This window comes from Oculina patagonica, chromosome 4 (assembly GCF_052425735.1).
Source record: "Oculina patagonica isolate OP01 chromosome 4, crgOcupat, whole genome shotgun sequence".
Taxonomy (NCBI): domain Eukaryota; kingdom Metazoa; phylum Cnidaria; class Anthozoa; order Scleractinia; family Oculinidae; genus Oculina; species Oculina patagonica.
In genome coordinates, this window is record NC_135761.1 from 60,215,902 (window position 1) to 60,238,908 (window position 23,007).

Here is a 23,007-nt window from a genome sequence, read left to right on the forward strand (position 1 = left end):
GCGTACTGGGGTTATAAAATTCGCAATAACACCTGTCAAAGTTGCATTGTTCTTCACTGTTACTGATTAGAAACAGAACGCCAGAATGCCCAGAATGTCTAGATTTAACAAAATGCCTAGGTTTAACTCGGTGAAATACGGTAAGCACTCGATCAGATATTTAGGACCCAAATTGTGGTCAAAATTACCAAAGAGCATAAGAGAGGCCACATCTCTCAGCATTTTTAAGACGAACATCAGAAATATTAACAATCTTGATGCATTATTAGATGATGGGTGCAGAGGCTGTCCGCTCTGCTTCTCCTAAATTATAACAATTTTTAAGTATGAATTATTGTATTATATAATCCACTGTACATAGTCTCATAACATATTTAAACTTAGATCAAAATTTTATTATTGTAAATAGCTATAGTTTCTTAGCATTTTCTTTTAGTTTAACTCTTTTTTGTTATGTCCCCGTATTAGTAGGGGAGTCTTTCCCCAACTAGGTGGTTGATGACATTCTTAATAAAGTTTCTATCTATAAAGTTTCATGGACGGCGGAACATTTTTCCAACTGAGGGGGCTGACTAGTGACTTGAAGTGGGGGGCTTAAGAGACTCTTCTCTTATTAATTCTTTATTTTTTCTGTAAAAGTGGGGGGGGGGGCTAAAGCCCCCCCCCAGCCCCCGGCTCCGCCGTCCCTGAGTTTCTATAACGCACGACCAATTTTATAATTTGAGCCGTCACTTACAAGCCGTAGGGAATATTTATACCTAATCGTACCTTTTTTGGTACGCTTCGGCGACATATCAGGCGAGTTTGGTCGAGCCATGGTTCGTATTTAGGCGAGACGCAGTCGAGCCAAAATACCCATGGCGATACCAAACGAGTCTGATATGCAACCGAAGCGTACCAAAAAGGTACGATTAGGTATTTACCGTACCCAAATTTAGCCAAAAATCCGGTTATATTTATCGCTCTGTTGAAGCCATGCTTGCAAGGTACGTACTGCAAATGTGTTGACTTGGTTTTCAACACTTTTTCGGTCTGAAAAGATCCAAAAAAGCCCGGTCTGAATAGGGTTAAAGCCTTAATTCAGGGAAACATTGCATTGTTTTCACCCTACATCGGATTGCTGCCTACATGATACATTCTTGTTGTTTTGTTTTTCTATTTCAACTAAAGGTCCTCTCGTTGCACAACGAACATGGCGAACTTCCATTTTATTTTTGATTATTTCCAGGAGGCATTTTGAACTAAAGAGATTTAAAAGAAAGGTTCAGAAAATTGCAATTAAAAAGTTGTTAATCTTTAATCCTGTTTTCTTTCATACAATGCTTGTTATTTCCTAGTTCTCTCATACATAATATAATTTCCAAGGTCAAAAGGTAAACTACTTATTAATTTCGCACACCGAAGGTTTTATTTGATATATTTAGATCTAAGTGAAAAAGTTACGAACATGAATAGAAATACAGCCGTCTTCCGAGTAAAGTTAACTTTACTATTTGTCCTTTCAAGAACGCAATCTTTCGAAGCTGGTAAGTAGAATTAAGTGTGTCGTATGTTCGCAGGTAAAAAAGGAAGTGTTCTCTTCGTCCAATATATCTAGCTTTATGCCGGGCAGAATCGCCGAGATATAGTGTTACTTGAAATCCAATGTAATATATTGCGCGGAAATCCATTAATAGTAGCCTGGCCTAATCATGAAAATTGTTAAAAAGTGGTGTAGCTATGGATGGGGTCAAAAGAAAGTAATTTAACCTTGACAAAGTCGAACCGACGTTCTCAAGTTAACGGTGTTCCTTGAAAGACAATCATATAAAATCATTGACGTAGTGTTTAATAAACGAGCAGAAGTGCTTCGTCAAGTTTGAAACACGAGGCACAGCCGAGTGTTTTAGACTTGATAAAACACGAACAGCCAGTTTATTTAACGGCTTAAAAAACTAGTGATGTAGATCTTTTCATTCTTGTCCTGATGCTTAGAGTTTGGGGTTATTTTGGCCAAGAAAGTTGGACATGAAAGTTAGCTGTGTCTTTATCAGATATAAAGACACTCATTAAACATTAATTTCCATTGTATTTTCTTAACGAATTATTTATGTGTTTTTGAATAGGGTTTATTCACATCTTGGAGATTAGATTTATTAAAACTTTTCTTTTAATTTAAAAAGGTTGTTTATTTGATCAGTGAGTGCACCCTCCCATAGTTATAGCATAGCTTAAACAAAACTTTGAAGAATTCTCACGACACTGTCCCTTTAAGGAATTTTCTCAGGGAGATAATAATAAATAAACCAAACTAGAATACTTGTAATGAAGCAGACTGGTTACGGGAAAGATTGTAACTCGGATAACAACAATAAACTTGCGAGATCTTCCGCGTTATTTTCTTATTACTTTTTTAGAATTTCCCATCTGGCATTCTACTACAGCTAGCCCGATGATGCGGCTGAAAAACGTTTACTGTAAACCAGAGAAGCTTTTATCAGGAGACAAAACTGGATCCAAATGACGTCAAAATTCAAATCCATGGCAACATGAACAGATTGTAAAATACACTATTTTGACCTTTTGAGGCAAATAACTTAAAAATTACTCTGTGAAAGCTTTTTCTATTGATAAATTTTTGCTTCATTGGCAAACGGAATATGTTTTATGTATTCTTAAAAACAAATCTGTCGACAGTAGGGTTCAGAGCCACCTTAAAGTTTTGCAAAATTACATAAGTCTGGAGTCTACCGACAGATTTTCTTTCAAAAGTTTTAGAAAAGCTCTTTATTCTAATTACACGGAAATAGAAAAAAACTTTTACCGAGTAGTTTCTCAGTATTTTAAATTAGCCTTGATAGGTTGAAAAATATATTTTGACCTCTATTGACGTTACCATGGCAACCAATTTTGATGTTAATACAACCTAAAATAATTCATTGATATAAATTTGCGCTCAAAGTTTCCCTCCGCATTGCTGGTGTAGCCAAAGACGGGAACGTTTAAACTTATTATTATTATTATTATTATTATTATTATTATTATTACTATTATTATTATTATTATTATTATTATTATCATTATTATTATTATTTATTATTATTATTATTATTATTATTATTATTATTATAATTGCAAAGACATTTTATTGACTTTTTTAACAGCTGATTTTTAATTCTGTACCTTTTTATCGATGTGTGTACATTTTTTTTAATGATTATTGTGAAATAAAGTTATTGCTTAAAATTTTTAAAATTATTATTATTATTATTATTATTATTATTATTATTATTATTATTATTATCATTACAACAAGTAGGGCTTTCCAAAAGTTGCTAAAGGTTTCCCAAAAAGTTGCCCGTGATTTCTCAAAAAGTTGCTCGAAAGTTGCTCCAAAAATCCACAACGGCGCTACTAATCAAGATAATTTCTTTGAATATAATTATGTTAATTTCCCTTTGAGGGTTAGATTTCTAAACAAATAAAAGCAGTTTTATGCAATTTTACAGCAAAAGAAGTATCTAAATAACATATCAAAGAGAAAATTTGTAAAATAATGACGTCATGTTTGCTGAGGAGTTTTTGTACGTTTTCAGGAGTTTCTCGAAAATCTTCGCCAAACTTCGTAAATCTCGGAAACGTTCGTAAGGCCTTTGAACAACATTCGGATAATCTTCGGAGATCTTCGGTCTGGAAATTGCTCAAGAGGGAACAAGTTGCTCGAAGGGGAAAAAGTTGCTCGAAACATGAAAAGTTGCCAAAAATTTGCCGAGCAACTTGTGGAAAGCCCTAACATCAAGTCTAACTGCTTTAACCTTTTCATCTCATTATCTTTCAGCCGACACCTGTTCTGGCTATCCACCGTTAATCCGTTTCAGCAAGTTGGTCCCTGATCACGTGCTTAAGGGGCGTGTCATATCATCTGTTCACGTAGCAAGCGATCAGGAATGTCAAATGAAATGCATCCTAAGTAGACTGTGCGACAGCTTTAATCTTGGTCCTCAGACCTACTCCAAGCATTACCCCTGCGAAGTACTGGATGGAAGAATAATGAGAAAGAAAACAAAGAGAAAGGGATGGAAATTTCGTGCAGGAAAGGTTAGTAAGTTTACCGTTGATAAAAGATTTTAGCTTGTAAATGGAACTCTTACACAAATACAGAGTTCAAAGCATGGGTGAAACCATTCTCGTCCACAGAGCCGCTTGTTCCTCTAATGCGAAGCCTGTGCACTAGAAACAAGTGGCTTTGGAGACACATGATTTGATTGAAGAAATTATAACAAAGGGAGTTTCAAATCTAGCTAATTAAATCAATCGTTTTAAAATCTCGTATAACAACGGGATTTTAAAAACGATTCATTTGTTTGGCTGTTTCTTTTGCTAATATCTATCCAATCAAATCATGTGTCCCCAGAGCTACTTGTTTCTCGTGCACAGGCTTCGCCGGCTAAGAGGGACAAGCAGCTCTGGAGACGAATATTGGGTTGAAACGGTTGTCATTGACGGCACGGTTATTAGTGACTTATAAACGCCCGATAAAAGATGACTCGTGGGGTTGGGTAACCTCCTATCAGACTGCCAGGGACGACTTTACTTCAACAGACGATCAGTTGCAGATGCATAGTTTTTTTTCGAAAAAAACAAAAAACAAAAACAGAAACAAACTATATATTTCCCTATTTTGGGCTCCAAACAAATAAAAAATCAAAGGCTCTTCGAGCCATCTCATGGTAATTCAATGAAGTACCGTCCTTCGCTTTTTTTCCAAATAAGAGTTCAATAATGTAACGGTCTCACTTCGTTTGCCCTTGAATTTTTTTTCATGGAATTTGCGTCAATGGGTCATTGATGATTTGTACTCTCTGCCTTCGTAGCGCAAATTCTATTTTTCCCCCTCTAAAATAAAGTGTAACCTTTGAATATGTTTGTTACTGTCTGAGATGCGCTGAATTGCGTTTTAAATTACTTTTCCGGCAGCACGTATATACGTACCGGGCAGCGACAAGCGTTATTTGTGATCAGCCGATGAAATTTGAGAGAAAGATGCGCCAAAGCCCTTCGTGTTTCTGCTCAGCTCAAACAGATGAAAAACGGATGCCGTGACAAGAGATGACATGACGCGAAACAATAACATGCTGCGTGGATCTCGTGTCTCTAGTGAGCTGAAACGTTTACTAAATCACGTCACATGGCAAGCGTAACTGCATGTATTTCATACTTGCTATCAATAAGTTACAATCTCACTTCATTTGCCTTTGAAAGTTTTCTTTTTTCATGAGAATTGCGTGAATGGGTCATTGATAGCTGGCGCTCTCAGTCTTCGTAGAACGATTTTATAAAGTGTAATAACCCTTGATCCTCTTTCGTATTTAGGAAATTTCTTTTGTAAACAACCAGCCTCGTTCCCTGGAAGAGGGAGGCCCTGGGAATGAGGTTGGTGAATAATTTGTTTCTGATTGACATGTGCTGAATACGTTTAAAGGAACTTTCTGTCAGCACGTTTACTGTTTAATGCATAAATTAATTGTTTAAAGGAGAAGTTCACTCCAGAATGGCCATTTATTTTCTTTACGCCAATAAAATGTTTACACAAAGATATGTTATTTACGAAAATTTCAGCCTCCAACGTTCGCTATAACCCTACGAAATCTTTTCCAAAACTTGACAACTGAACGCTGCCATCTTGGAGCTGGTAATGTATGCGTGACGTCAAAGAGCTCAGCCTGAAGTTTGGCTGGAATATTTTAATAGTCGAAACTCCTTGTTTTTTGTATTTCTTGGAGCTCTGTTTGAGCAAAATGGAGATGCAAAAACAGGCATTTTGACAAACAAAAGCCACTACGAAGAAACAAGGAGTTTCGAGTATTTTGATATTCCCGCCAAACTTCAGGCTGAGTTCCTTGACGTCACGTATACATTACTAGCTCCAAAAGGGCGGCGTTCAGTTGTCGAGTTTTGAGAAAGATTTCGTAGGGTTATAGCGCACGTTGGAGGCTGAAGTTTTGGTGAATAACATATCTTTGAATAAAATTTTCATTAGCGTAAAGAAAATAAATGGCCATTCTGGAGTGAACTTCTCCTTTAATACCAGAATGAAGTGAGCGAGTGAGTGAAGTCGATAATCTTTTTAATACCCCATTACCATGAGGTAAAAAATGTAAAATTAATTTTCTTTGTCTTAGCAATTCGTCTGAGATAACAGCTTATAGATATTCTGTGAAAATCTCGTCACGACTCATGTGCCATATATAAATTTTTTTACTAGTGCCAGACCTCTAACTGTCAGAACGGTGGGATATGTTATACCTTGAACAGTGACGAGCCACTCTGCGCCTGCGTAGGCTATTGGAAAGGTGCCACTTGTAATCAGTTAACAGGTGAGTTTACCATCATTTTTTCTATTTGAACTGGGGTAAAAGGGGTAGGGCAGGGTGTAGGGGAGGTAAGATGTTAAGTGTGTCACCAAATTTTCTTAATGTTATATTTGACATTTCGTGACGTAGACTGTTTCGCAGTCCATCAAAGCGGCGACGGTCATAAATTTGTTTTGTACCGAATATGGAAACAATCCACTTACTTCGCATAAAATTCACTGTGTTGCTGTTTGTTTACTTAGCAACATGTAGTGATTGGAAAGCTTTGAACTCTTCAGCTCCGAGCGGATTTTATGTCATTTCTCCCGTCTATCAAACCGGCGTGACACCCTTTACTGTCTACTGCAACATGACAGCCAAGAACGGAGTTGGCGTGACAGTCATTAGTCACGACAGCGAAGACAGGACGTATGTCTCGGGTTGTGATCCTCCGGGGTGTTATTCACGTGATATCAGTTATCAAGGCGCCAGTCTCCTGCAACTAGGAAACCTCGCTGCTGTGTCAGGCCAGTGCGAGCAGTTCATTAAGTATGAATGTTTTCGCTCTCTGCTTAAAAGTGGTTGGTGGGTGTCACGTAATGGTACACGAATGAACTATTGGGGAGGGGCAACTCCTGGAAGTGGCAAATGCGCATGCGGAATGACCAACTCGTGCGCGTCATCCCTTTTAAAGTGCAACTGCGACAAGAACGACTATGTAATACGAGAGGACAGCGGTTATCTCACAGACAAGTCATCATTACCCGTCAGTCAGCTGAAGTTTGGTGACACAGTGGGCATATATGAACATGGATGGCACACTCTTGGAAAGCTGTACTGTTATGGCTTCCCGGTATAATCGAGTCAATACTAACATTAATTTACGTCACGTTTTGCAAGATTCACTTTCCTCAATCAATCTAATCATATGTTGGTATCGTCGACACCAAAGTAACAGACGATAAAATAAGATACCAAGGCGTTATAATAATATCCTGCGGCTATTGCTTTCAGCCAGAACATTAGTAGAGAACTTTAATTGTGATCAAATTAGGGCGATTTTTGTATGACCTTGAAAAACTGTTTATTCTGAGTGTTTACGATTCGTTTCATGCGTCCTTGTTAGAATCAAACCAAGCTTTGTGTGTTTTCCCGTTTAAAATATCCCTTATAATTAAGGAGAGAGTTTAGTTCAATTTACCGAATCAGAATGCTGAAAGGGAGCAACGTGAATTCAACGAAAATGACTACACGCAATCTTTACGCTTCGGTACGGTTTGCGTGTTCGCCAAACCAACAAAATCCGTGCATGCACATTCGCATCCGTTCGCTAAGTTAATCAATTTGCTAGTTTCTAGTCCGTCTTCTGTGTTGCTTTTATCCATGTGTAATCATATCAAGGAAAACTGAAAATCGCTCTATCTGTGGAAGCCGGGTTTTTTTTTTTTAACATAGGCCATCCCCTTTTTTTTTCGTTTATCGTCGTATGTGTTTTCTGATTTTGGGTCGGTCGGTCGGAATTAAAAAAAAAAATTCAAAAAAAAAAGTGGATAAGGAGTCTGGAACTAGGAGGCCCGGTATCTCAGCATAATGTCCGTGGAGCCTGGAAACAAGAAGACATGGTTACAAAGTCAACATGGCGGCAATGGAGGAAGGAAAAATCGACGTCGTGGTTAAACTCAAACAAGAACAGCGTAAAAAGGATGAAACATTATTTAAAATAATGTGTCATTGCCTTCTATACCTTCTGTATAATTTTTTTTTTTTTTTTTTTTTGAAAACGCGAAAATCTGGGTCGGTCGGACGACGCTAAACAGAGAAAAAAAAGGGGATGGCCATACAAGCCTAGCCGAGAATACTTGAAATCAGTAGCCAAATGAATAACAAAGAGCTTCTTTGAATGCATTTAAATTGTATTATTCTTCCTCTTAATTAGTAAAATTAGTATTGTCAGCCATATACGTAAACAAAAAGCTCAGTTCAAAGAAAACATAGTTGGAGGGCCCCAATCATTAGTTATATTACTACTACCTGCTACTAACAGTGAGTAACTATGAAGATTTGTTTGCAAGATATTTATGTCGATGTAAACAAATTTGAGAAAAAGGCGGATCCACAGCTTAGTGCCCGTTAGAGCCGAACGAACACATCCCGTATTTATTAACCACTCTTATCATAAGAATTTATGATCTTGTTAGAATTTCTTAAGAGTTTAATTTGCACTGTACTGTATACTGAAGTGTTGAAAAATCAGTTAAGTATCAATTATTAACTTGGCAAATAAAATATTCAATAGACCCCGATAACTCGAAACCCCGCATCCTCGGAGACCCAGCAGCAGTTAGTGGGGCGAAACGAAGGAATAAACCGGGCAGAAATTGTAGCGACGAAAGTTTTCAAGAACGGTGCCGTTCTTGAAAACTTTCGTCGCTACGATTTCTGCCCGGTTTATTCCTTCGTTTCGCCCCACTAACTGCCCCTGGGTCTCCGAGGATGGAAACCCCGCTAACTCGAACTGTTTTTCGTTTCCCTTCAGAGTTCGAGATACCGGGGTTCTACTGTAGTTATGGGATGTTAGAAATGGAAGGGAGACTTGAAATGTTGTAATAATCAATGAAAATTAAACAAAACAATTAAACAAATATTTAAGGCCCACATCTGCAGATGACATTGCATATTGTCGAAAAAAAGCATCGCACTATTCCTGTGCTTTTATTCAATAAACGCAACTAAAAACAAGTTACGCAATAATTTTATTTTACTATTTTATGTTTATCCATTAGATGAACTCCAAAGGTAGTCAAATAAAGGACAACCATTCATATAAATACTAAGTAAATGCAGTTAGTGTCCATTCAAATATTTTAACACTTTCCCCAGCTGTCGTAATGAGAGGAAATTTTCTGAACTAAATAAATTATAGCACTTCCCTCGTTTAACAAACACGTTGCGCTTGCTAGAATACTAAATAAACATTTTTAAAAACGCTAATACAACTATTATGAAAGTACTAATATACATAAGCGATAAAGTTCATTTTACAATTATAGTCGGTGAAGACTCTTTTAATAACGGACTGATTGCTTTATACCAATCAAAATCCTCACGGAGTCCTTGATAAAAGGGGATGTACGTTAACGTTGACCTTCCGAATTTAATTTGTTGACTGTGGAGACTCGACGGCTAAGATCCACGAAGACTTTGCCCAACGTTTGGTAAAAAAGGAGTCTACTGCAGTTTTCAGCAAAATTTGAGATCGCTAGAGACTAGATTCTCAAACCCTGAAATTATTGCTCTTGTAAAAAACCAATGTGAGTTTAAAAATGTCATCATCGAGACAACCTAAAACCCCCGAGCATCTCCGTCTCATTTATATGGGAATCCCTCGGGGACTTCTCTATTAAACTACTTGGCATTTTCTAGTTCGATAGATTTGTAAAAACAAACATACAAACAAACAAATAAACAGACCGCGAGGAGCGAGCACTATCTGGGATCTTTTTACTTCTCGTCTCGCCGAGTTCGTGTCTATTTAGACCCGTACCCGTAGCGTTTTGTCCCAATGAATCAAAAACGATCGAATGGAACAAGTCTTAAGGGCCAGCAGCCTATAATATTATCGCTATGCAATAACTTATAAATTTTAGTATTATTAGTAATTAGATACTCAATCTACCTTATAATAGGAAATTAACGATACATGTTATTAACGCGAATTTCAAAAATTCGCGTAATTTTATTGACGTTAACTTTTTTACTATAAGGATTTAACCAGAACTTTTCTTAAATTCGCGTTAATTTTATTACGCGTAAATTTTGTTCGCGTTGTTAAAATGTTTCGTTATATTCCTATAATAAGGTAATACGACTGACTGCTAGATGATAAATATACAACTTAATTAATACACCTCATTCGAAGGTTCTACAATATTACACCCGGGCGAGAGTCGAATTTTGTTCGCGTTGTTAAAATGTTTCGTTATATTCCTATAATAAGGTAATACGACTGACTGCTAGATGATAAATATACAACTTAATTAATACACCTCATTCGAAGGTTCTACAATATTACACCCGGGAGAGAGTCGAATTTTGTTCGCGTTGTTAAAATGTTTCGTTATATTCCTATAATAAGGTAATACGACTGACTGCTAGATGATAAATATACAACTTAATTAATACACCTCATTCGAAGGTTCTACAATATTACACCCGGGCGAGAGTCTCTCTTCAGGATTAGGTTGAGAGCGTGAAACGATGGCCAAGTTTCATCACAAATAAGATGGCCTAGCCACATCTAAAACCACACTTATATAAAGTACAGCATTTGTTTCTACATTTGTTTCTACATGTTTTTAACAGCAAAAGAGTTTGAATTAACTATTATTATTATTATTATTATTATTATTATTATTATTATTATTATTATTATTATTATTAATATTATTATTATGATGTAGACTCGCGTTACTGTGCAAAAGGCGTCACTCCTGGGCACTTAGCAAAGTACATCTTAAAAGTTTATTTATATGCTGGATCCTGTTGAAATGCGGCCGGTGGAGCAGAAGGAAACTGGTAGTTATTAACAAACGGGTACATTGGTGTAAATGAACTGTCGCCCAAGGCTTTTCCAGAATCACCTTCATTAGTTATGGTGGCGCCTCCTCTAACACACTCGGCATAAGATGGCGGAGCTACAGACAAAAATAGACAAACAAGCTCTGTTACACAAGAACGACTGGCCAAAAGTGTCCCTACAGACTGAGATTATCCCAGTTTTCATAGCATAAAGCTACTAGGAGTATTTCTACTACCCCATGGATGGGAGTATCAATCACATTTTCCCAGCCTATTGTTTTCCAAATTTTCTCAAATCTCATTCCCACTCCCAGTTCCATTGTTTCTTGTTTACGATTCCCAGTCCCATTTTCCCAGTGAAAGTTTGCCCAAATTCCAGTTTTTATTTTAATAATAAATAATAACGGCTTTTATATAGCGCATTTCCATGCATGTGGGGCAATGTGAGTGCTTCATGCACTTAATTTACAACACTTTGTGGGGGACGACGACCAGACTGCATTAAGTAGTTTACAAGGAATGAGGAAATTTTGCAGATACCCCAAATATAATTTCACAACAAGACCAGACCACAACACTGGGAACTCCATTACCCTTTCAACTCCCTCTCCATAGGAAAAAAAAATATTTAATTAGGCAAAGATTACTCACCCATGTTGGGATAGGCCTGTGCCCCATCAGTGCCGTACTGTGCAGAAGGTCCCGGATAGCCAGGTGGTCCGCTAAATCCTGCTAGGGGTGGAGGTGGACCAGTAAAAGAAGCTGCCGCTGGCTGGGGGTACTGTGGCTGCATAGGTGGCCTGTACGGCACTGAACCAATAGTGATTGGGATGTTTAAATTTGAATTAAATGCGCCCTTCACACGCACTTTCAGCTAATGAAAAAAGTATAGATAAATAGTTAGAGTTGGCTGTAGTCACATGCTCTGTATGTACCTGTAAGATCATAAAAGCAAATTGCTTTTGCCCTATTCCAGTCCCTGAACTTTCTCTTCCACATGCCCTTTATAGGGGTTGAACCCTGGCATCTCCCTGGCCTCTCCCTTCTTGTGTCTGGGTTTGAATTCAACCCCTATAAAGGACGTGTGAAAGAAAAAGTTCAAGGACTGGACTACTACTGCCCTGCCATAAAATCGCGAAAAACGAAAAAAATTAAATTCTGACAAGGACAGGTAGTTTTCCTTCAATTTTACTGCCGACAGCGATGCACTGTTTGGTAAAACAGCAACACTGCGCATTTTTAAATTTAGACAAGTGACCCCCCCCCCCCTTTTTTTAACAAATACACATTTGTTATACTCTGGTTTTAATCACTTTGTGTTAGGTAATGCACTACCCCCAACACAATTAAAAGTTTTCCCATACAGTATATGCTTTTTGCCGCTAATTAGGAGTAGCATTTCTGCTACTTGATTGCAATTATCAAGGTTCAACTGGGGGGTAAGTGGTATACCAATATACTGACCTGAAAATCACATACACAGAATACCCAAAATTTCCCCTCAAAATCATGCAAAATACCAAAATTTTGGAAAAACCCAGCATGCATACTTTATACCCATTAAAGGCCTGATTTTAGCATAAATTGCTGTATACCCATTTTAAAATCCCCCTGTATACCATATACCCCAAAACCCTGGCCAGCCCTGATTATCAGCGAAAAAAGAATTACCCTTAACATGTATGACATCCTCATGCATCTGCAGCTCAACATAGAGGGGGGTAGAGAGGGGACTGGAAATCCCACCATTGGCATACGACTCTCTTCCCCAGGCTTCACTCCTTCCTGAAGCATGGTTGCCACTCTGTCCTCACAATGTTTCTGCTTTCCTAAAGATAAAACATTTTGCATTTAAAAAATTGCGGTTTTCAGTGAAATGCGAACTCTGCACTTCAATCCTCGACCACTGGTTTACGTTTTTTGCTGCCGTCAATCATCTTAGCGGACCTCTCGGGAAACAAAAGTTCACTTCACCCGTGTCAAAAGGTCACACCTGTCAGTTGTGATTGGTAGATTTTGATCCATTTTGTTTGTTTCTGATTGTCATTGTTCGTTGGCAGTCACTCATCAAAATTATGATTGAGGGCAGCGAAAAACGCAATCGTTAGTTGGATTTTAAATTTCAGAGTTCGCAATTCACTGAAAACCGCAATAATATTTGGATAATAATTAATAAATTAAAAATAATATTAATGATGATGATGCTCCGCTATATAAAGTTGAAGTCTTACCACAAGAGGCAATATATATGGTAACTTGAATAAGTTGAATCTCCAGACCAATAATTTCATTCTTTGAATGATTATTGATGACTGCAGAGACACCGATTGCCTCGCCGGGACAGTAGCCACCTCTGTCAGTATATACAGTGACACTGAGTGGACCAGACTTACAGCAAAGACATCCAACATCACGATCCTCTGACATCTGACAGGGTTGCTACTCAGGAATCAAATGCAAAAATATTAATTAGTTACCATATTTATTTTCTAAGTTTTTTTTTTCTTCAACTAATGGCAAGTAAAGATTAACATTTCCTATTTTAAAAAATGTAAAAGGGAGCAATGAATCACTCTGACAAATTTGTTTCTGAAAGCCACATTCTAGAAAAATCTAAATCTCATTTGTTAGCATTGACATTCTCTTGAAAACTACGATATAGTAAATATGTCATTTCTGAGCGATTTTGCTTGTCGAAGCCAAGAAAGTATTACTAAACATCATCTTGATTTGGAAAAATCTAATTTACATTTACTTTCTACACACTAATTTACATATGCGATTTCTAAAACCGGTTTCGTCTAAGACCTCGTCAGTTGTTCGCCATACAATTTTGTATGGCGAACAACTGACGAGGTCTTAGACGAAACCGGTTTTAGAAATCGCATATGTAAATTAGTGTGTAGAAAGTAAATGTAAATTAGATTTTTCCAAATCAAGATGATGTTTAGTAAATATGTCACACCGTCACATAAATGGTTTTCATAAGTAAAGACACGTGACTGTTCCTCCTGCCAGCATTACTCCCCTAATGGCTAAAGCTTTCTCGGACCTTTCATTATAGTGGGATCTTCTACCCACCTTATCTTATAATTTACTCAAAATTATTCAATACAATTCTTACAGCATGTGTACATGTTTCTTATTCCCAATGCAGTCTGTCAGACCCCAAGCTTACTGACCTTTTAAGTCAACTGCATGCAAGCAAGATAAAATTTATGTACCTTTATTGATAAATTTTAATTTTGTCTTCTGTTTAGAGCAACCCGACCATACATTCTACAACACGTAATCATTTGTATAATGTGGAATACAGTTTAAATATAATTATAAAATTTTATGACTTGTAAATAAATGCAGTGGTCAAGTGTTGATTATAATTTGTATTTAATACACCATTCACTTGCAAAAAGCATTATGGCCTTTGATTCGTCTGTAAGTTAATTATAATTATTGCAATTAATGTAGTCTGCAGTACATAATAATCTTATAGAAAGTTATTTTTTTCAAATTAATGTACATACATGTACACATGGTGGATTGTCCATAAGTCATGCTTTTTAGCAGTGGCTGCTGACACCCCAACAATATACCAGCAGTCCTGCGCACATGATGATTTCACAGCACAATTAAGATGATTAAAGATGATTTCCAGTCCGTACTGCGCAGACTCAGGGTTTGTTTTCATTTTTGTTTTGAATTCGTTGAAACGTTACACTTCGGTGATAGCGTACATGAAGTTTTTTAGTTCGCCATTACGGATCGTTTCGTTCAAGAATTCACGATGAGCTAAAACGTCCGTTTGAAATACCGTCGAGCTTCTTTTTACTCGTTATTATTGTTTTGCAAGGATATCTGGCGTTTATAATGAAGAAAAAGGTAAGTTTTGTCCCGGAATTTTTATTTTTGCTAGTAAACATTCTTCTGTTTGTGAGACTCACAAACATTGCAGGCGGAGATTGCGCAGTACGGACTGGAAATCATCTTTAAGAATGTAAACAAATAATGCTAATGCAGTGATTCTCTTTGCCCTTTCACGCAACCATTCTTTAATTGGCATATACACCCTTTCAGTGCTAGTTTCTGTCGGCCGTGACGGTGCTCTGGAACAAGATTGTTGCTATATTTTCTAGCTATTTTGGAGCAATGTTGCCTGTCGCCAAAACCCCTTGGAAGGCAAATTCTGTAATTTATCTACTATAATATGTGAGGTGCCTGGCATGGATCGATCAAAGCTACTTTTTTTTACTTTTTTTTAAATAAATAAATAAAACAGACCAGTTGGTATATATATTACAAACAAAGTATATGCTTGTAAATTGCGTTTAAGGAGAACTTTCCTTAACTTCCTTAAAACTCTTCACCTACTCCTTTAAGAGAATTTTCAGTTTGGGAACATTGCATGATTAAGTTGCCAAGTTTGGGGTGCCCTTATAAACGAGTGTGCCTTATAACCCAAAAAATACAGTATTATCCAACACCAATATCATGACCCAACTTTCATAACAGACTTACCAAGAGCTGAAGTGTATTGATGTCGACATATTCTAACATGGTAAACACTGCTGTAGTAGTGATGTCAAACCTCCATGGCCGATCAATAATGCCCTTCAACCAGTAGCGGACGTAGCCATGACTTCCTTCAACAGATGTCGGCATATTTTGATTTGGGATAAGAAACTGGAATGGATAAGAATAATCTCCGGGTTGGAGAACGGGATCATCGCCACTCTGACCAGGACCTATCATTGTGGTGGAGACAAGAATTATTTCATGTAACATAGCTAGCAAAGCCATGCAATCAAATTCAGTATAGTCCTAAGCGTGCACCATAATCCATTAGTGCACGCTGATCTGATAGTGTGAGCAAATGCTTCGCCAGAATTTTTTCTCGCACGAACCCACCAGCAATTATGTTATAAAACAATAATTGAATGACTCAGTGGAAAAAGGGCATTTTTGATTTTTCTGTGAACTCTGCCAAAAAAACTCCAATTTTACATGCGGGTTTGTTTACATGATAAGTGAAACGGTGTATTGTTTTTATTTTTGCTGGCCTTTTGCTTTGTTTCCAAGAAATAACGTGTGCAAAAAAAATTGTTTTTTCTCGTTGGCGTCTTACATGGAGTTTTTTTGTTTCAGTACAACAAAGAAACTTCTAAAGATCATGCAAAAGCGAGCGACAAAACCAGGACATGGTTTCATGGATGTTATCAAACCTACATGCAAAATTTTAAGTTGTTTTGGCAATGTTCATTTTTTGGCAAAAAAATTGACCAAGAGTGCATTCCTTAAAGCTATCCCTAGAGAGGTTGTCAGCCCATTAAAAGTTCCCCTACACCACTCCCATCCTCCCCCACCCCACCCCCCCCCCCCCAAAAAAAAAAACAAAAAAACAAAACAAAACATGAACCATTATATTAACAGCTTAGGTTGTTTGATCAAAATGCAGTCGCCAAACAACATAAAAGCACGCCAAAAATCTGCACTAGTAAACTCAAAAGACAAGTTCCACTGAAAGGTCGAAATAGATAAATATCTGCTAGGCACAGAAAAACACAGCATATGTCATGTCTAGGCAACAAAGATATTTTAAAATTCGTATACTGAGGCTGTAGAAACTGCTCCACGGCAAACACGTACTGCATAAAGAATTAGGCTTATGTATTTAGTCTAAAATTCACGGAGTTCGACAGCTGAAATAGATAACAGATATGCAAAAAGCTTAAAAACATGAATGAGAGAAATAATTGAAGATTATCACACACAATTCTAGCTATTAAATATCTGTCAGTACACTTATGAAGATAATGGCGTTTTGAACTCTTGCACCTGCATGTTGCAGAATACGACATTTTGCCAGACGTTAAACAGCATGAAAACTAACCTTTGCCAAACAATGTCGCCAAAGTGTCGATATAAGTTTCGCTGTTACTGTAATGCCGTGTTCTCCTATTTTCGCCTGATCCTGTCGATTCTGACCAATGAATGGAAGCTTTGCCATGAAACTCTAACCGAATGCCTCGCAATTTCAACTCCTTATTCACCTTCAAACGAAGCGTGCCGTTTATCGCTTCTCCAGGATAAAATGTTCTCTTCCCTCCATAGAATTCGACGACAAAGTAATCAACTTTACCCATCCTTTTGATGATCAATACTTACGTCTTATACATCGCTTACTTGCACGGATGCGAAACACGACAAAAGCGCCGGCTAACAAACTCTCAGTGTGGAACGGACTTCAAGGGAGGGGAGGCTGCCAGCCCATTACAAGTTTCCCACCCCCACCACAACCCCCCTCCCAGCCCCCGCAAAATTTTATCAAGTTGCCTAGGCAACCAATTAGTATTGATGCATGCGAAAAAATCTGCACTTTCATCCTGAGCTGTTTCATGAAACTCAAAAGCGAATTTCCAGTTGTCGAGCGAGAATTTGTCGAACTAGGCCAATCGCTGCTAGGCACAAAAAGAATTCGGCAGATGAAATGTCTAGGCAACAAAGATAATTTAAAATTTACAGTTCGCGCTGCTGTGAACTCGACTTGTAGGCAAGTCTACGTCAGTAATTAAACAGAATGAAAACTAACCTTTGCCAAACAATGTCGCCAAAGTGTCGATATAAGTTTCGCTGTTACTGTAATGTCTTGTCGTACTATTTTCGCCTGATCCTTCCGATTCTGACCAATGTATGGAAGCTAGGCCATGAAACTCTAACCGAATGCCTCGCAATTTCAGCTCCTTGTTCACCTTCAAACGAAGCGTGCCGTTTATCGCTTCTCCAGGATAAAATGTTCTCTTCCCTCCATAGAATTCGACGACAAAGTAATCAACTTTACCCATGCTTTCTACGATCAATACTTAAGTCTTATACATCGCTTTTACTTGCACGGGGATGCGTAACGCAACGCCGGGTAACAAACTCCCAGTACAGTGTAGAGCGGAGTTCAAGGGAGGGGAGGCTGCCAGCGTTTCACCTCACCGCAAATCCCTCCTCCCCACCCCTGCACCATTTTATCAGGTTGCCAAGGCACCCATTTGTTCCAGATCAATAGTCATTGAAGCAGTACAGGCCGAAAAAAAAATCTGCACTTTCATGAAACTCAAAAAGCAAATTTCCATTTGTCGAACGAGAATTTGTCGAACTAGATCTAGACCAATTGCTGCCAGGCATAAAGACAATTCGGCAGATGAAATGCCTAGGCAGCAAAGAAAATTTGAAATTTCCAGAGACCTTGCTCTACCATATCGCCAGTAATACTAATAGACTTTCAATAAATCGTTCGCTTGTCGTTTCCGGTTTGGTGGTTTCGCGCTTCGCGCTGCTGTGAGCTCGACTTGTAGGCAAGTCTATGTCAGTAATTAAACAACATGAAAACTAACCTTTGCCAAACAATGTCGCCAAGGTATCGATATAAGTTTCGCTGTTACTGTAATGCCGTGTCCTCCTGTGTTCGCCAGATCCTTCCGATTCTGACCAATGTATGGAAGCTTTGCCATGAAACTCTAACCGAATGCCTCGCAATTTCAACTCCTTGTTCACCTTCAGACGAAGCGTGCCATTTATTGCTTCTCCAGGATAAAATGTCCTCTTCCCTCCATAGAATTCGACCATAAAGTAATCAACTTTACCCATGGTTTCGATAATCAATTTACAAATTGCACGAATGAGAAGTACAACAAAAAACACACCTAGCGTGCTTAAAAGCACGTATTATAGGGGGAAGTGAATGGGGTAGTCTAAAAGTGGATTTTCACTGACGCGTAATTATTTACGTACGATTAATACGTGCGTGCGTCTCTAAGGGTGCGTTTCATTGGGAAAAATCCAAATCCGGATTCTTGATCTTCGAGCAACCTCATGGTAATTCGATGAATGAAGTGTCCAATAAAGTAAAGCAATCTCACTTTGCTTTATTTTTCCACGTGAGTTGCGTCAACTCGCCACGGTTGCCCATTGATTAGAGCAACAAAACAGATCACCTATTTGACAGCCTTTTTCCACTCTTATCCTAAGAATTTATGATCGTATTAGAGTTTCTGACGAGATAAGTTTAATTTGCACTGTGCTGTATACTGAGGTGCTGAAAAAACAGTAAGCTATCAATTATTAACTTGGCAAATTAAATATTCAATCCACCCCGATAACTCGAAACCCCGCTAACTCGAACGGTTTCTCGTTTCCCTTCAGAGTTCGAGTTACCGGGTTTCTACTGTATTTTTGAGAAGCGGATAAAATTTGAGAGAAAAGATCGCCCGAACACTTCGTGTCTCTGCTCGACTCATAAAGATGAAAAACGGATGACGTGACACGAGGTGACGTGACGCGAAATAAAAACGTGCTGTTGATGTGGCGTTAACTAAACTGAACACGTCACATGCCGAGCGTAATATTTTTTATATAAAAATTTAAGCGTAACTATGTGTAGTTCATAGCTGCTTTCAGTAAGGTCACAACCTCAATTTGCCTTTGAATGTATGAGCTATAAAGGTATGTGCCGCTATGAAAGTATGATTTTCAAGCAGTTTAGTCTGGGATAGGGTAAAGAAATCAGACAGTTTTAGTCTATAATAGGGTATTATTTGCCGAGACTGATAGAAGCAATTCTGGGATAGGGTAGGGATTTTCGGTGTCTAAACTAGTATAGAGTTGCAGCGACACACCCCCATCCAAAAATATATATGGTGCCCCACCACCACCTCCTGGCGCTAGATATCCATTAGTACGTCAGCTGCATTAAAGCTCTTGTGAAGAGCACTACTCAAGAGTTATAATTAGCCCTCTTGCTTTTTGGCAAAGCCCGAGTCAACTATAGGACCCTGTTGCTTTCTCCCTTTGTCCTTGCTTCAAAAACTGAAATCGTTTTGTGTTTGAATTACATTTGTCCGCTGTTGTTTACAGAACAAAAACAAACTTAACCTGGTCACACAGATAAAAACAAATTGAGATTGAGGTGGGTGTATATAGTGCCTGTCGATATCTTAGAGATCCTTGGAAACTGTCGTGTTTGCCATTCTTGTAGAAGAAAATCGAAGAATATACTGATGCCAATGAATGTGAACAACCACATACATATCTTGCTACTTTTTAATTTTTAATTCAGTTTTATTTTGTAAATAGAATATTAACTAGCTATTTTTAATTTTTAACTTTTTGATATTTTGTAATTTAACAGGGAAGAGCCACATTGCGGATCTGTTAATTAAGCCGTTATCATCATCATCATCATCATCATCTTCTTCTTCTTCTTCTTCTTCTTCTTCTTCTTCTTCTTCTTCTTCTTCTTCTTCTACATCATCATCATCATCGTCATCATCAACATTATCACCATCAGAAACAGGTTTTACACATGTACAGTCCTCTCTCGTGATCGTCGGAAATCGAATAACCGGTATGCAATGCATACTAAGGCGAGGACGTTCCAGTAAAGCAAGTCATTATGCTAAAAATTCCAAACAAAGAACTGAGAAGAGACCTTTCGGGCTTCGTTTTTGAGACTGTGACATCACTCTTGAGAATTACTTCTTTCAAATTCAGAAAAATTGTCTTGGTATTCAGATAGTTAAAAACACGTTCTCTGGGGAGCATCATGTGATTTTGAAATGGGCAATTTACACTGACAAAGCCAAAAATGTCTATTGTGTGAAAATGTGAGTCCAAAAGATATCTAAGTAATTGAACGCCGAAATTGATATCGTCGATTTCAGTGTGATTTACAGCAAGGAGCCCAAATGTGTGACCACTTTTAATTAATTCACATTCTTTCACACAGTCGTTTTCCAATCAGAAGCTGTGAAAAGCTTCTGATTGGATAAAATCTGCAAGGAAGAATGTGAATACATAAAAAGTGGTCACGATTTTGGGCTCCTCACTGTTAGTCAAAAGTTAAGACACTGAGTCATTTGCTATAAAGGGGGGAAAATGGGTTTGTCAGGTAAATAAAATGTTAAAATGTAGTACGTTGTTTCCGGTGGTTTTTAAGTTGTGTATTCTAAGGTATGGTTAGTTTCTAACCAATGTTACTGTAGTTAATAAAAGGCAAATTATAAGCTGCTTTGATCACAAAATTGGCAATTAAATTCATACAATTCTAATAAGATGTCTTTTATCACAACTTCTGACAATGGAATGCAACATATTTTGTAACTTTACTAGACAGCAAGGAAACTTCCACAACTTCGGCATGAATAAAATGTCTTGAAATATGTATCTAGATTGCCTCTTGTTTAAATGTGGCTTAAAGTTGTCTGCACTGACTGTACAATCTGTAATGTAAGCTTTGTCCAGTAAGTCCAAAATCTTAATATCATTTAAAGGTAAAATATGCAGCGCAAGGAAGTACAAGTTTCCAGGAAGTAAAGTTGATATAGTATCTTGATTTAAATGGGGCTGAAAGTTGTTTGCACGTTTGCACTATCTGTACAATTTGTGATGCAAGTAAGTCCAATAAGTCCAGCTTCTTGATACAGTACATGTGGAGTCTAGGAAGTAGAGTTGATACAGTGGTTTGCCAGTGATGAATTTGAATTGAAGGGTCTTTCAGTAGCAAATCCAGAGATGTTTTACACAGTTTTTTGTTTTAACTTGTTATTGCTACATGGTTTTCGCTGTGTTTTGTTTAAATATATCTGCCATTCATAGTGAGGATTGGGCTTTCTATATATTGCATAGAGGCTTAATAGAGGCCAATAACCAGTTCCAGAGTAACCAGTTCCAATGCAATAGCCACATTCACACATTCATGCTGCTTCTTGACAAAGTGCAGATTAAACAGATTGAAGCAATTAGGACAAAACACAGCTGTCAGTGGATTCTTTGAAAACTGTACTGTATCTTGGTTGTTTTCTGTTGTTGTTTTTTTAAATTCTGTTCTGTAAACATAAAAAAAGAAAGAATCAATTGTTAAAAATTTAATAATTGTTTTACACATATTTGTTTAGACACCAAGACTAATTAACTACAACAATTAAATGCAACTGAAGTAGTTACTGAATTCACTTAAATTTTTCTTTTTTCTGATTAACACATCTTTCTACATGTACACTATGCTTCTTAAATCATTTACTAGTTATTATAGCCTACAAAAATGTATATACTCTTTTATGGTTGATATTAAACCACACAGCTTTAAGGTCACTTTAGTGTGTCTCGAGAACACCAGTTTGGAGACTTAATTTATTTAGATTTGTATATAAAATGTGATCAATTGTAGTTCTGTTATCAGTGGTAAAGCCTGGAATAAGTTTGTTTGTATCCATATTTTACAATCATTTGTTAATATTTATTGCTGCTTTGTACACTATTTTTAAAATCAATGTTAAAATCACCTAGTATCTGATTATATGAAACGTTCTGTTGACAGAAGGGATCGCGTTTGAAGCTCTCTCAATGCTTAGTGATCTATAAATTCCAGCAAATTAAATATAACAACATCTAGCAGATATTTAACCTTTTAAAATCGTTATTTTGATTCCATAAATACTTTGACCATTATGTTATTCATCATTACGGTATTCAATAAAGTACAAGCAAATATAAACTTTAGATAGCTCACCTCAGCAGTTGTGGCAATATATTCTTCTGCACTTCTCGTCTTCAGTTAAAGTTCAGGTTACAATGCTGACAATGTCGCCAGTAGTTCAGATTAAACATTAAAATGTAGACCCTCGACCTATCTCGTGTGCGAGTATGTCGATTTAGTATGCGTGCACTACGAGCTCTTTATGTGTTTGTAGGTGAGCGCGAAAATAACAGATACAATCCTCAACTCAAGGCTTCTCGAAAAAAATCCTCACAAGTTCACAATCGCACGACCAAGATGGCGGACGGCACAAACAGATACTTCGCGTGACCTGTCGCATGTGATTAGTTGCCAATCCTCACCCTCGAAAACTCGTCGCCGAGAAGGCCCTGGGGTCGAGGGTAATTCTCACACGAAACTCGGTCGACAGCATAAGGCTCGAGACTACGTCCTCGCCTAAAAACGGAATCCCCATGTAAGGTCATTCCTCTAGAATAGAACCTGCACTAAGATTTTTGTCAAACTTTGCCGATTGGTTGTGTATCACATAGGAACATATATTTTAAAATAAAAACGGGA

The 23,007-nt window shown here is 37.6% G+C and overlaps 2 protein-coding genes across 4 annotated transcripts; one reads left to right on the plus strand and one right to left on the minus strand.

Moving 5' to 3' along the window:
- The first annotated feature begins 1,447 nt into the window (after window positions 1-1,447).
- On the plus strand, window positions 1,448-7,774 carry LOC144648635 (contactin-associated protein-like 2). Its single transcript, XM_078508143.1, has 5 exons — window positions 1,448-1,526; window positions 3,818-4,077; window positions 6,245-6,348; window positions 6,483-6,493; window positions 6,596-7,774. The coding sequence occupies exons 1-5, from the start codon at window positions 1,448-1,450 to the stop codon at window positions 7,189-7,191; spliced, it is 1,050 nt and encodes a 349-aa protein (XP_078364269.1). The 3' UTR covers window positions 7,192-7,774.
- Window positions 7,775-9,009: 1,235 nt separating this feature from the next.
- Window positions 9,010-18,557, minus strand: LOC144647774 (arrestin domain-containing protein 3-like). 3 transcript variants are annotated; one of them, XM_078507463.1, is made up of 7 exons: window positions 18,290-18,557; window positions 15,426-15,652; window positions 13,142-13,349; window positions 12,582-12,739; window positions 11,562-11,784; window positions 10,795-11,026; window positions 9,010-10,677 (listed from the first exon to the last, which is right to left on the minus strand). In XM_078507463.1, the coding sequence occupies exons 1-6, from the start codon at window positions 18,540-18,542 to the stop codon at window positions 10,854-10,856; spliced, it is 1,242 nt and encodes a 413-aa protein (XP_078363589.1). In that variant the 5' UTR covers window positions 18,543-18,557; the 3' UTR covers window positions 9,010-10,677; window positions 10,795-10,853. The 3 variants fall into 3 exon arrangements, with proteins under 3 accessions (XP_078363589.1, XP_078363590.1, XP_078363588.1); XM_078507464.1 differs by lacking the exon at window positions 18,290-18,557 and adding an exon at window positions 17,497-17,840; XM_078507462.1 differs by lacking the exon at window positions 18,290-18,557 and adding an exon at window positions 16,798-17,126.
- Window positions 18,558-23,007: the final 4,450 nt, after the last annotated feature.

Coding starts and splice junctions, on each gene's coding strand:
- LOC144647774 (XM_078507463.1), bottom strand. CDS start 18,542: ATGGGTAAAGTTGATTACTTTATGGTCGAATTCTATGGAGGGAAGAGG. Junction 13,350..15,425: donor TCAATACACTTCAGCTCTTG/GTAAGTCTGTTA, acceptor ATTCCTGAGTAG/CAACCCTGTCAGATGTCAGA. Junction 11,027..11,561: donor ACAGGCCTATCCCAACATGG/GTGAGTAATCTT, acceptor TTTTGTCTGTAG/CTCCGCCATCTTATGCCGAG.
- LOC144648635 (XM_078508143.1), top strand. CDS start 1,448: ATGAATAGAAATACAGCCGTCTTCCGAGTAAAGTTAACTTTACTATTT. Junction 1,527..3,817: donor AACGCAATCTTTCGAAGCTG/GTAAGTAGAATT, acceptor ATTATCTTTCAG/CCGACACCTGTTCTGGCTAT. Junction 4,078..6,244: donor GGAAATTTCGTGCAGGAAAG/GTTAGTAAGTTT, acceptor TTTTTTTACTAG/TGCCAGACCTCTAACTGTCA.